Genomic DNA, 14,028 nt, shown 5'->3' on the forward strand with positions numbered 1-14,028 from the left:
GGCTAGCAGTAGGCTATAGCAGTAGGCTAGCAGTAGGCTAGCAGTATGCTATAACAGTAGGCTAGCTGTATGCTATAACAGTAGGCTAGCAGTAGGCTATAACAGTAGGCTAGCAGTAGGCTATAGCAGTAGGCTAGCAGTATGCTATAACAGTAGGCTAGCAGTATGCTATAACAGTAGGCTAGCAGTAGGTTATAAGCTCGATTGTTGAGATAAAAATGCAATCAATTAGAGGGAAAAACACTGTTGTCAAAAGTGACCACAAAATGTGATAATATATGATATAATGCTTTATTCTAAAGGTGCATTTTTAATGTGAAAATGATCTTCCCCAAGTAACTCACTCACCTCCTATATATACCCGTAACTAACTCACCTCCTATGTACACAACAAACTCACCTCCTATGTATACAACTAACTCACCTCCTATGTATACAACTAACTCACCTCCTATGTATACAACTAACTCACCTCCTATATATACCCGTAACTAACTCACCTCCTATGTACACAACAAACTCACCTCCTATGTATACCAGTAACTAACTCACCTCCTATGTATACCAGTAACTAACTCACCTCCTATGTATACCACTAACTCACCTCCTATGTATACCAGTAACTAACTCACCTCCTATGTATACCACTAACTCACCTCCTATGTATACCAGTAACTAACTCACCTCCTATGTATACCATTAACTAACTCACCTCCTATGCATACCATTAACTAACTCACCTCCTATGTATACCATTAACTAACTCACCTCCTATGCATACCAGTAACTAACTCACCTCCTATGTATACCATTAACTAACTCACCTCCTATGTATACCATTAACTAACTCACCTCCTATGTATACCAGTAACTAACTCACCTCCTATGCATACCATTAACTAACTCACCTCCTATGTATACCAGTAACTAACTCACCTCCTATGTATACCAGTAACTAACTCACCTCCTATGTATACCATTAACTAACTCACCTCCTATGCATACCAGTAACTAACTCACCTCCTATGTATACCATTAACTAACTCACCTCCTATGTATACCACTAACTCACCTCCTATGTATACCAGTAACTAACTCACCTCCTATGCATACCAGTAACTAACTCACCTCCTATGTATACCACTAACTCACCTCCTATGTATACCACTTAACTCACCTCCTATGTATACCACTAACTCACCTCCTATGTATACCACTAACTCACCTCCTATGTATACCACTAACTCACTTCCTATGTATACCACTAACTCACCTCCTATGTATACCACTAACTCACCTCCTATGTATACCACTAACTCACCTCCTATGTATACCACTAACTCACCTCCTATGTATACCACTAACTCACCTCCTATGTATACCACTAACTCACTTCCTATGTATACCACTAACTCACCTCCTATGTATACCACTAACTCACCTCCTATGTATACCACTAACTCACCTCCTATGTATACCAGTAACTAACTCACCTCCTATGTATACCAGTAACTAACTCACCTCCTATGCATACCATTAACTAACTCACCTCCTATGTATACCATTAACTAACTCACCTCATATGTATACCAGTAACTAACTCACCTCCTATGTATACCATTAACTAACTCACCTCCTATGCATACCATTAACTAACTCACCTCCTATGTATACCATTAACTAACTCACCTCCTATGTATACCATTAACTAACTCACCTCATATGTATACCAGTAACTAACTCACCTCCTATGTATACCACTAACTCACCTCCTATGTATACCAGTAAGTAACTCACCTCCTATGTATACCAGTAACTAACTCACCTCCTATGCATACCATTAACTAACTCACCTCCTATGTATACCAGTAACTAACTCACCTCCTATGTATACCAGTAACTAACTCACCTCCTATGTATACCATTAACTAACTCACCTCCTATGTATACCATTAACTAACTCACCTCCTATGTATACCACTAACTCACCTCCTATGTATACCAGTAACTAACTCACCTCCTATGCATACCAGTAACTAACTCACCTCCTATGTATACCACTAACTCACCTCCTATGTATACCACTAACTCACCTCCTATGTATACCACTAACTCACCTCCTATGTATACCACTAACTCACCTCCTATGTATACCACTAACTCACTTCCTATGTATACCACTAACTCACCTCCTATGTATACCACTAACTCACCTCCTATGTATACCACTAACTCACCTCCTATGTATACCACTAACTCACCTCCTATGTATACCACTAACTCACCTCCTATGTATACCACTAACTCACTTCCTATGTATACCACTAACTCACCACCTATGTATACCACTAACTCACCTCCTATGTATACCACTAACTCACCTCCTATGTATACCAGTAACTAACTCACCTCCTATGTATACCAGTAACTAACTCACCTCCTATGCATACCATTAACTAACTCACCTCCTATGTATACCATTAACTAACTCACCTCATATGTATACCAGTAACTAACTCACCTCCTATGTATACCACTAACTCACCTCCTATGTATACCAGTAACTAACTCACCTCCTATGTATACCAGTAACTAACTCACCTCCTATGCATACCATTAACTAACTCACCTCCTATGTATACCAGTAACTAACTCACCTCCTATGTATACCAGTAACTAACTCACCTCCTATGTATACCATTAACTAACTCACCTCCTATGCATACCATTAACTAACTCACCTCCTATGTATACCATTAACTAACTCACCTCCTATGTATACCACTAACTCACCTCCTATGTATACCAGTAACTAACTCACCTCCTATGCATACCAGTAACTAACTCACCTCCTATGTATACCACTAACTCACCTCCTATGTATACCACTAACTCACCTCCTATGTATACCACTAACTCACCTCCTATGTATACCACTAACTCACCTCCTATGTATACCACTAACTCACTTCCTATGTATACCACTAACTCACCTCCTATGTATACCACTAACTCACCTCCTATGTATACCACTAACTCACCTCCTATGTATACCACTAACTCACCTCCTATGCATACCAGTAACTAACTCACCTCCTATGTATACCACTAACTCACTTCCTATGTATACCACTAACTCACCTCCTATGTATACCACTAACTAACTCACCTCTTATGTATACCACTAACTCACCTCCTATGCATACCAGTAACTAACTCACCTCCTATGTATACCACTAACTCACCTCCTATGTATACCACTAACTCACCTCCTATGTATACCATTAACTAACTCACCTCCTATGTATACCACTAACTCACCTCCTATGTATACCACTAACTCACCTCCTATGTATACCACTAACTCACCTCCTATGTATACCACTAACTCACCTCCTATGTATACCATTAACTACCTCACCTCCTATGCATACCAGTAACTAACTCACCTCCTATGCATACCAGTAACTCACTCACCTCCTATGTATACCAGTAACTAACTCACCTCCTATGCATACCAGTAACTAACTCACCTCCTATGTATACCACTAACTCACCTCCTATGTATACCATTAACTAACTCACCTCCTATGCATACCAGTAACTAACTCACCTCCTATGCATACCAGTAACTCACTCACCTCCTATGTATACCAGTAACTAACTCACCTCCTATGTATACCACTAACTCACCTCCTATGTATACCACTAACTCACCTCCTATGCATACCAGTAACTAACTCATCTCCTATGCATACCAGTAACTAACTCACCTCCTATGTATACCACTAACTCACCTCCTATGTATACCACTAACTCACCTCCTATGTATACCACTAACTCACCTCCTATGTATACCATTAACTAACTCACCTCCTATGCATACCAGTAACTAACTCACCTCCTATGCATACCAGTAACTCACTCACCTCCTATGCATACCAGTAACTCACTCACCTCCTATGTATACCAGTAACTCACTCACCTCCTATGCATACCAGTAACTAACTCACCTCCTATGTATACCACTAACTCACCTCCTATGTATACCACTAACTCACCTCCTATGTATACCACTAACTCACCTCCTATGTATACCATTAACTAACTCACCTCCTATGCATACCAGTAACTAACTCACCTCCTATGCATACCAGTAACTCACTCATCTCCTATGTATACCAGTAACTCACTCACCTCCTATGTATACCACTAACTCACCTCCTATGCATACCACTAACTCACCTCCTATGTATACCAGTAACTCACTCATCTCCTATGTATACCAGTAACTCACTCACCTCCTATGTATACCACTAACTCACCTCCTATGTATACCAGTAACTCACACACCTCCTATGTATACCACTAACTCACCTCCTATGTATACCACTAACTCACCTCCTATGTATACCACTAACTCACCTCCTATGTATACCACTAACTCACCTCCTATGTATACCATTAACTACCTCACCTCCTATGCATACCAGTAACTCACTCACCTCCTATGTATACCAGTAACTAACTCACCTCCTATGCATACCAGTAACTAACTCACCTCCTATGTATACCACTAACTCACCTCCTATGTATACCATTAACTAACTCACCTCCTATGCATACCAGTAACTAACTCACCTCCTATGCATACCAGTAACTCACTCACCTCCTATGTATACCAGTAACTAACTCACCTCCTATGTATACCACTAACTCACCTCCTATGTATACCACTAACTCACCTCCTATGTATACCATTAACTAATTCACCTCCTATGTATACCACTAACTCACCTCCTATGTATACCACTAACTCACCTCCTATGTATACCACTAACTCACCTCCTATGTATACCACTAACTCACCTCCTATGTATACCATTAACTAACTCACCTCCTATGCATACCAGTAACTAACTCACCTCCTATGCATACCAGTAACTAACTCACCTCCTATGCATACCAGTAACTAACTCACCTCCTATGTATACCAGTAACTCACTCATCTCCTATGTATACAACTAACTCACCTCCTATGTATACCACTCACTCACCTCCTATCTATACCAGTAACTCACTCATCTCCTATGTATACCAGTAACTCACTCACCTCCTATATGTATACCACTAACTCACCTCCTATGCATACCACTAACTCACCTCCTATGTATACCAGTAACTCACTCATCTCCTATGTATACCAGTAACTCACTCACCTTCTATGTATACCACTAACTCACCTCCTATGTATACCAGTAACTCACTCATCTCCTATGTATACCAGTAACTCACTCATCTCCTATGCATACCACTAACTCACCTCCTTTGCATACCAGTAACTCACTCACCTCCTATGTATACCACTAACTCACTAACTCCTATGTATACCAGTAACTCACTAATCTCCTGTGTATACCAGTAACTCACTCATCTCCTATGTATACCAGTAACTCACTCATCTCCTATGTATACCACTAACTCACCTCCTATGTATACCACTAACTCAACTCCTATGTATACCACTAACTCACCTCCTATGTATACCACTAACTCACCTCCTATGTATACCACTAACTCAACTCCTATGTATACCACTAACTCAACTCCTATGTATACCACTAACTCACCTCCTATGTATACCACTAACTCAACTCCTATGTATACCATTAACTCACTAACCTCCTATGTATGTAATGATGAAATAACACATATGGAATCATGTAGTAACCCCCCAAAAAATGTATTTTATTTAAAAAAAATTTTTTATTTTATTTTAGAAATATTGTACATTTTGCGATTCTTCAAAGTAGCCACCCTTTTCCTCGATGACAGATTTGCACACTCTTGGTATAAAAAGTAATTATATAGTTCAGAATAAAGAAAAACCCTTGAATGAGTAGGTGTGTGCAAACTTGTCACTGGTACTGGTACTGTATCTGTGAAAATAGTTTTGATTTACAGTGGACCGTGTGTAAAATACATGTCATATATGCACTTAAAAATAGCGAAATGAAGACGATTTTCCAGTGATTCATTTTCATGTCAGCCAGGTAACCTGTACTCCTGTTGTAAAGAGAAGTAACGTGCTTAATATTAGGGAAGTGGAGTAATAAATATAGCCTAGCCTATAGGAGTATGTTCACACACACACACACACACACACACACACACACACACACACACACACACACACACACACACACACACACACACACACACACACACACACACACACACACACACACACACACACACACACACACACACACACACACACACACACACACACACACACACACACACACCTTTCCTCCTCTCCTCTCCTACTCCCCCTCTTCTCTACTTCTCTTATTTTGTTTCACTCTGTAAATCAATATCACTCCTTCCATCCCTTCCTCCCTCACATACATCACATATTCACCGGTTGTAACACCTGATTCTGCTGCTCTCTGTCAAGCAGTGTACTGGTATATGACTGAAGATAGACACTAGATATAATGCTAAGAGAACCTCCTTAACTTAAGTTGAAGATTTATAATGCACGTATTTAAACAAAACAAAAAAAAGTATTTTCAATCACTCTTTTTCTCCTCGCTTCCTTCCCTTCATCTGCTGATGCGAACTTGACAGCTGTAAGGAAAGCGTCCTCCATGTTTTTTTTATTTTTACATCTGTGTAGACAAAGGAGAGGTTACCAAGTGAACCACTGTAGACGTGTTTGAGATGCTTCCCCGCGCAGCAGCAGCCTCCGAGTACAGTTGGTTGATCTCTCTCAGGGTTTTTTTATTTTTTTTACAAAACGCGAAATACTGCCATCATCAAAAGCTCTCTCTCCAACTGTTCCCCACCCGACCCAGTCGGCATCGGTGCCAAGCCTTGTCAAGCCTTGTCAAGCCTTGTCCTAGCCGGGGTACAAAGGAGCTCCTGAGAGACGGATCATGGAGAGAGCTGGAGAGTAATTAGTCTTTAATGAGACGGTGATGGATGACTTTCCCCCTCAGAGGGCTAAGCACTCTGGGTTCATCCCAAATGGCACCCTATCCTCGACTGTGGGCCCCGGTCAAAAGTAGTGAGTGTACAAAACATTAGCAAAACCTTCCTAATATTGAGTTGTCCTCAGAACAGCCTCCATTTGTCAGGGACATGGACTCTACAAGGTGTTGAAAGCATTCCACAGGGATGCTGGCCCATGTTGACTCTACAAGGTGTTGAAAGCATTCCACAGGGATGCTGGCCTAAGTTGACTCTACAAGGTGTTGAAAGCATTCCACAGGGATGCTGGCCTAAGTTGACTCTACAAGGTGTTGAAAGCATTCCACAGGGATGCTGGCCCATGTTGACTCTACAAGGTGTTGAAAGCCTTCCACAGTGATGCTGGCCCATGTTGACTCTACAAGGTGTTGAAAGCATTCCACAGGGATGCTGGCCCATGTTGACTCTACAAGGTGTTGAAAGCATTCCACAGGGATGCTGGCCTAAGTTGACTCTACAAGGTGTTGAAAGCATTCCACAGGGATGCTGGCCCATGTTGACTCTACAAGGTGTTGAAAGCGTTCCACAGGGATGCTGGCCCATGTTGACTCTACAAGGTGTTGAAAGCGTTCCACAGGGATGCTGGCCTAAGTTGACTCTACAAGGTGTTGAAAGCGTTCCACAGGGATGCTGGCCTAAGTTGACTCTACAAGGTGTTGACAAGCGTTCCACAGGGATGCTGGCCCATGTTGACTCTACAAGGTGTTGAAAGCATTCCACAGGGATGCTGGCCTAAGTTGACTCTACAAGGTGTTGAAAGCGTTCCACAGGGATGCTGGCCCATGTTGACTCTACAAGGTGTTGAAAGCATTCCACAGGGATGCTGGCCTAAGTTGACTCTACAAGGTGTTGAAAGCGTTCCACAGGGATGCTGGCCCATGTTGACTCTACAAGGTGTTGAAAGCATTCCACAGGGATGCTGGCCTAAGTTGACTCTACAAGGTGTTGAAAGCATTCCACAGGGATGCTGGCCTAAGTTGACTCTACAAGGTGTTGAAAGCATTCCACAGGGATGCTGGCCCATGTTGACTCTACAAGGTGTTGAAAGCCTTCCACAGTGATGCTGGCCCATGTTGACTCTACAAGGTGTTGAAAGCATTCCACAGGGATGCTGGCCCATGTTGACTCTACAAGGTGTTGAAAGCATTCCACAGTGATGCTGGCCCATGTTGACTCTACAAGGTGTTGAAAGCATTCCACAGGGATGCTGGCCCATGTTGACTCTACAAGGTGTTGAAAGCATTCCACAGTGATGCTGGCCCATGTTGACTCTACAAGGTGTTGAAAGCATTCCACAGGGATGCTGGCCTAAGTTGACTCTACAAGGTGTTGAAAGCATTCCACAGGGATGCTGGCCTAAGTTGACTCTACAAGGTGTTGAAAGCATTCCACAGTGATGCTGGCCGATGTTGACTCTACAAGGTGTTGAAAGCATTCCACAGGGATGCTGGCCTAAGTTGACTCTACAAGGTGTTGAAAGCATTCCACAGGGATGCTGGCCTAAGTTGACTCTACAAGGTGTTGAAAGCATTCCACAGGGATGCTGGCCTAAGTTGACTCTACAAGGTGTTGAAAGCATTCCACAGGGATGCTGGCCTAAGTTGACTCTACAAGGTGTTGAAAGCGTTCCACAGGGATGCTGGCCTAAGTTGACTCTACAAGGTGTTGAAAGCGTTCCACAGGGATGCTGGCCCATGTTGACTCTACAAGGTGTTGAAAGCATTCCACAGGGATGCTGGCCCATGTTGACTCCAATGCTTCCAACAGTTGTGTCAAGTTGGCTGGGTGTTCTTTAGGTGGTGGACAGTTCTTGATACACACTGGAAACTGTTGAGTGTGAAAAACCCAGCAGCATTGTGGTTCTTGACACACTCAAACCGGTGCACCTGGCACCTACTACCATACCACTTTCAAAGGCACTTAAATATTTTGTCTTGCCCCATTCACCCTCTGAATGCCACACATACACAATCCATGTCTCAGTTGTCTCAAGGATTAAAAATCCTTCTTTAACCCTTCTCCTCACCGTCTCCTCCCAGTCTCCTCCCCATCTCCTCCCCGTCTCCTCCCCAGTCTCCTCCCCGTCTCCTCCCCGCTGTCTCCTCCCCTTTACTGATTTGAAGTGGATGTAACATGTGCCATCAAATAAGGGATCAGTTTTGTTTTCTGTTTAGTACACTCAGTGTATAGGGAATAGGGTGCCATTTGGTATGCAAGCTGACTTCTCTCTTTGGTCAGCGTTGCTCTCTGTGTGTCTCTGTTGCTGCTCAGAAGAACAGCAGCTCTCTGTCTGTCTCTCTGTCTCTCTTTGTTGCTGCTGACAGCTGACTCTGAGCTTTTATACTGCTGCTATGCTGTTGTGATTCACATGGCTGGCCTGAGAACACCTGTGCTGGGTCATTAACTCAATTAAGAGAAAAATGCAGGTGAGGATGGTGCATGTTGGTTGGCAGGATGAGACAACTTCCTGCTCCGATACGAATAATGAATCAGACGCCCCTTGGGTTGGGCCTCAGGCTGAATAACTGATATGAGTTACAGTACTTTCAAACAATATCTGCCATTGAAAATAAATAATAATTGTTACATATCTTGTGTTTTTACAGCTTACCCAGGCTCCTCGTGTTCTGTCGGTGCCCGTCACGTGGGTGAGAGAGGGAGGCATGGTACAGTTGGGGAAGAGGTATCTGAGGACAGAGTATCAGGGTGCCAGCGATGACCAGATCATTTACACCATAGTGAGCTCCAAAGGAAGCCCCAAATATGGTACGATATGTGGCCTTACCCCCCCCCCCAAACATGCTCGTGTTTCTGCTTACTCACACTGTTAAGATGGTAATGATGTTAGTTTGTCTTTCTGACTCTTCCTTTACCTCCCACACCTCTCTCTCTCCCTTCCTGATTCTCTCTCCCCTCTCCCCTCTCCCTTACCTGCTCTCTCTCTCTCTCTCTCCCTTCCTGATTCTCTCTCCCCTCTCCCTTACCTTCTCTCTCTCTCCCTTAACCTCTCTCTCTCCCCTCTCCCTTACCTTCTCTCTCTCTCCCTTCCTGATTCTCTCTCCCCTCTCCCCTCTCCCTTACCTGCTCTCTCTCTCTCTCTCCCTTCCTGATTATCTCTCCCCTCTCCCTTACATTCTCTCTCTCTCTCTCTCTCCCTTCCTGATTCTCTCTCCCCTCTTCCTCTCTCTCTCTCAATTCAATTCAATTCAAGGGGCTTTATTGGCATGGGAAACACATGTTAACATTGCCAAAGCAATTGAAGTAGATAATATACAAAAGTGAAATAAACAATAAAAATGAACAGTAAACATTACACTCACAGAAGTTCCAAGAGAATAAATACATTACAGATGTCATATTATGTCTCTATACAGTGTTGAAACGATGTGCAAATGGTTAACGTACACAAGGGTAAATAAATCTGTATAATGTGAGGGAAATATGTGTCTCTAATATGGTCATGGTCTCTACCATGGTCATGGTCAGTCACAGTGGTCAGGTATTCTGCCACTGTGTACTCTCTGTTTAGGGCCAAATAGAATTCTAGTTTGCTCTGTTTTTTAAAATTAATTATTTCCAATGTGTCAAGTAATTATCTTTTTGGGTTTGGGTCTAATTGCGTTGCTGTCCTTGAGGCTCTGTTTGTGTTTGTGAACAGAGCCCCAGGACCAGCTTGCTTAGGGACTCTTCTCCAGGTTCATCTCTCTGTAGGTGACGGCTTTGTTATGGAAGGTTTGGGAATTGCTTCCTTTTAGGTGGTTGTGGAATTGAATGGCTCTTTTCTGGATTTTGATAATTAGTGGGTATCGGCCTAATTCTGCTCTGCATGCATTAGTTGGTGTTCTACGTTGTACACTGAGGATATTTTTTTGCAGAATTCTGCATGCTGAGTCTCAATTTGGTGTTTGTCCCATTTTGTGAATTCTTGGTTGGTGAGCGGACCCCAGACCTCACAACCATAAAGGGCAATGGGTTCTACAACCTATTTCAATGTTTTTTTTTGCCAGATCCTAATTGGTATGTATTGAGTATTGCTCTGTTCAAGTAGACTGTGATTTTGCTGTGGTCTGATAGGGTTGTCAGTGGGCTGACTGTGAACGCTCTGAGAGACTCTGGGTTGAGGTCAGTGATAATGTAGTCTACAGCACTACTGCCAAGAGATGAGCTCTAGGTTTACCTATCATAGGAGTCCCCTCGAAGCCTACCATTGTCTATGTACATACCCAGCGTGTGACAGAGCTGCAGGAGTTTTGACCTGTTTTTGTTGGTTATGTTGTCATAGTTGTGCCTAGGGGGGCATATGGGGGAAGGAATGCTGTCACCTCCAGGTAGGTGTTTGTCCCCCTGTGTGCTGAGGGTGTCAGGTTCTTGTCCGGTTCTGGCATTTAGGTCGCCACAGACAAGTAAATGTCCCTGGGTCTGGTAATGGTTGATTTCCCCCTCCAGGATGGAGGAGCTGTCTTATTTAAAGTATGGGGATTCTAGTGGGTGGATATGGGTAGCACACAGGAGGACATTTTTCTTTGTTAATTAAGATAATTTACTTTAGAATTTCTAGCCAAATGTAAAATGTTCCTGTTTTGATTAATTTAATGGAGTTTCTCTCTCTCCTTTCCTGATTCTCTTTCCCCTCTCCCTTAACTTCTATTTCTCCCTTCCCGATTTTCTCCCCCATCTATCCCCTCCCTCTTCTCTATTTCTCCCTTCCCGATTTTCTCCCCCATCTATCCACTCCCTCTTCCCTATTTCTCCTTACTGATTCTCTCCCCCATCTATCCCCTCCCTCTTCCCTATTTCTCCCTTCCTGATTCTCTCCCCCATCTATCCCCTCCCTCTTCCCTATTTCTCCCTTCCTGATTCTCTCCCCTATCCATCCCCTCCCTCTTCTCTATTTCTCCCTTCCTGATTCTCTCCCCCATCTATCCCCTCCCTCTTCTCTATTTCTCCTTCCTGATTCTCTCCCCCATCTATCCCCTCCCTCTTCTCTTTCTCCCTTCCTGATTCTCTCCCCCATCTATCCCCTCCCTCTTCTCTATTTCTCCTTCCTGATTCTCTCCCCCATCTATCCCCTCCCTCTTCTCTATTTCTCCCTTCCTGATTCTCTCCCCATCTATCCCCTCCCTCTTCTCTATTTCTCCTTCCTGATTCTCTCCCCATCTATCCCCTCCCTCTTCTCTATTTCTCCTTCCTGATTCTCTCCCCATCCATCCCCTCCCTCTTCTCTATTTCTCCTTCCTGATTCTCTCCCCCATCTATCCCCTCCCTCTTCTCTATTTCTCCCTCTCCTCCCTCCAGGTGAAGTGCTGTTGGTGCCAATGCCAGCCACGGCCCGTTGGAAGGTTGGCAGCCCTCGCCCGACGACAGGAGTTCTACCCCCCACCTCCTCCTTCACTCAGCAGGATGTGAACGAGGGCACTGTGTGGTACAAACACTGGCACCACCGGCTTGCCGGAAGGAGACACCTTCCTGTTCCAGGTTAGTGGTGGTTGTGTGCCCATTGTCCACCGAACCCATCCACCTGTCTGCCCTGCTGGCCTGTCTGCCTGCCTGCCTCAGGTTCACTGGGCATAAACTCACAATCTTTCCACTACGTTTCTTTTCCTCCTGCATGCTCTTTTCTTTCTTTCTTCCTGTCTTCTACAGCTTTTTTTCAACTCTCTTACTTTCTTATTTCTATCTCTCTCCTCTTCTCTTCTCCATATCCCTCTCTCCTTCTCTCTTCTTCTCTTCTCCTCTCCGTATCCCTCTCCTTCTCTCTTCTTCTCTTCTCCTCTCCATATCCCTCTCCTTCTCTCTTCTTCTCTTCTCCTCTCCATATCCCTCTCTCCTTCTCTCTTCTTCTCTTCTCCTCTCCGTATCCCTCTCTCCTTCTCTCTCCTTCTCTTTCCTTCTCTCTTCTTCTCTTCTCCTCTCCGTATCCCTCTCTCCTTCTCTCTCCTCTCTCTTCTTCTCTTCTCCTCTCCGTATCCCTTCTCCTTCTCTCTCCTTCTCTTTCTTCTCTCTTCTTCTCTTCTCCTCTCCGTATCCCTCTCTCCTTCTCTCTTCTTCTCTTCTCCTCTCCGTATCCCTCTCTCCTTCTCTCTTCTTCTCTTCTCCTCTCCGTATCCCTCTCTCCTTCTCTCTTCTTCTCTTCTCCTCTCCGTATCCCTCTCTCCTTCTCTCTCCTTCTCTTTCCTTCTCTCTTCTTCTCTTCTCCTCTCAGGATCCTTCTCTCTCCTCTCTCTTCTTCTCTTCTCCTCTCCGTATCCCTCTCTCCTTCTCTCTTCTTCTCTTCTCCTCTCCGTATCCCTCTCTCCTTCTCTCTTCTTCTCTTCTCCTCTCCGTATCCCTCTCTCCTTCTCTTTCCTTCTCTCTTCTTCTCTTCTCCACTCCATATCCCTCTCTCCTTCTCTCTTCTTCTCTTCTCCTCTTCATATCCCTCTCTCCTTCTCTCTTCTCTCCTCTTCTCCTCTGCATATCCCTCTCTCCTTCTCTCTTCTTCTCTTCTCTTCTCCGTATCCCTCACTCCTCTCTTCTTCTCTTCTCCTCTCCGTATCCCTCTCTCCTTCTCTCTCCTTCTCTTTCCTTCTCTCTTCTTCTCTTCTCCTCTCCGTATCCCTCTCTCCTTCTCTCTCCCTCTCTCTTCTTCTCTTCTCCTCTCCGTATCCCTCTCTCCTTCTCTCTTCTTCTCTTCTCCTCTCCGTATCCCTCTCTCCTTCTCTCTCCTTCTCTCTTCTTCTCTTCTCCTCTCCGTATCAGTCTCTCCTTCTCTCTTCTTCTCTTCTCCTCTCCGTATCCCTCTCTCCTTCTCTCTTCTTCTCTTCTCCTCTCCGTATCCCTCTCTCCTTCTCTCTTCTTCTCTTCTCCTCTCCGTATCCCTCTCTCCTTCTCTCTTCTTCTCTTCTCCTCTCCGTATCCCTCTCTCCTTCTCTCTTCTTCTCTTCTCCTCTCCGTATCCCTCTCTCCTTCTCTCTTCTTCTCTTCTCCTCTCCGTATCCCTCTCTCCTTCTCTCT

The 14,028-nt window shown here is 44.1% G+C and overlaps 1 protein-coding gene across 1 annotated transcript in view; it reads left to right on the top strand.

The window, feature by feature from the left end:
• LOC124034958 (extracellular matrix organizing protein FRAS1-like) overlaps positions 1-12,515 on the top strand; it is a 165,402-nt gene extending 152,887 nt beyond the window's left edge. Inside the window, exons 29-30 of the mRNA XM_046348349.1 lie at positions 9,642-9,801; positions 12,331-12,515. Of these exons, the coding sequence (XP_046204305.1) occupies positions 9,642-9,801; positions 12,331-12,515 (345 nt within the window). The remainder of the gene's footprint in view (positions 1-9,641; positions 9,802-12,330) is intronic.
• Positions 12,516-14,028: the final 1,513 nt, after the last annotated feature.

This window comes from Oncorhynchus gorbuscha, linkage group LG05 (genome assembly GCF_021184085.1).
Source record: "Oncorhynchus gorbuscha isolate QuinsamMale2020 ecotype Even-year linkage group LG05, OgorEven_v1.0, whole genome shotgun sequence".
Taxonomy (NCBI): domain Eukaryota; kingdom Metazoa; phylum Chordata; class Actinopteri; order Salmoniformes; family Salmonidae; genus Oncorhynchus; species Oncorhynchus gorbuscha.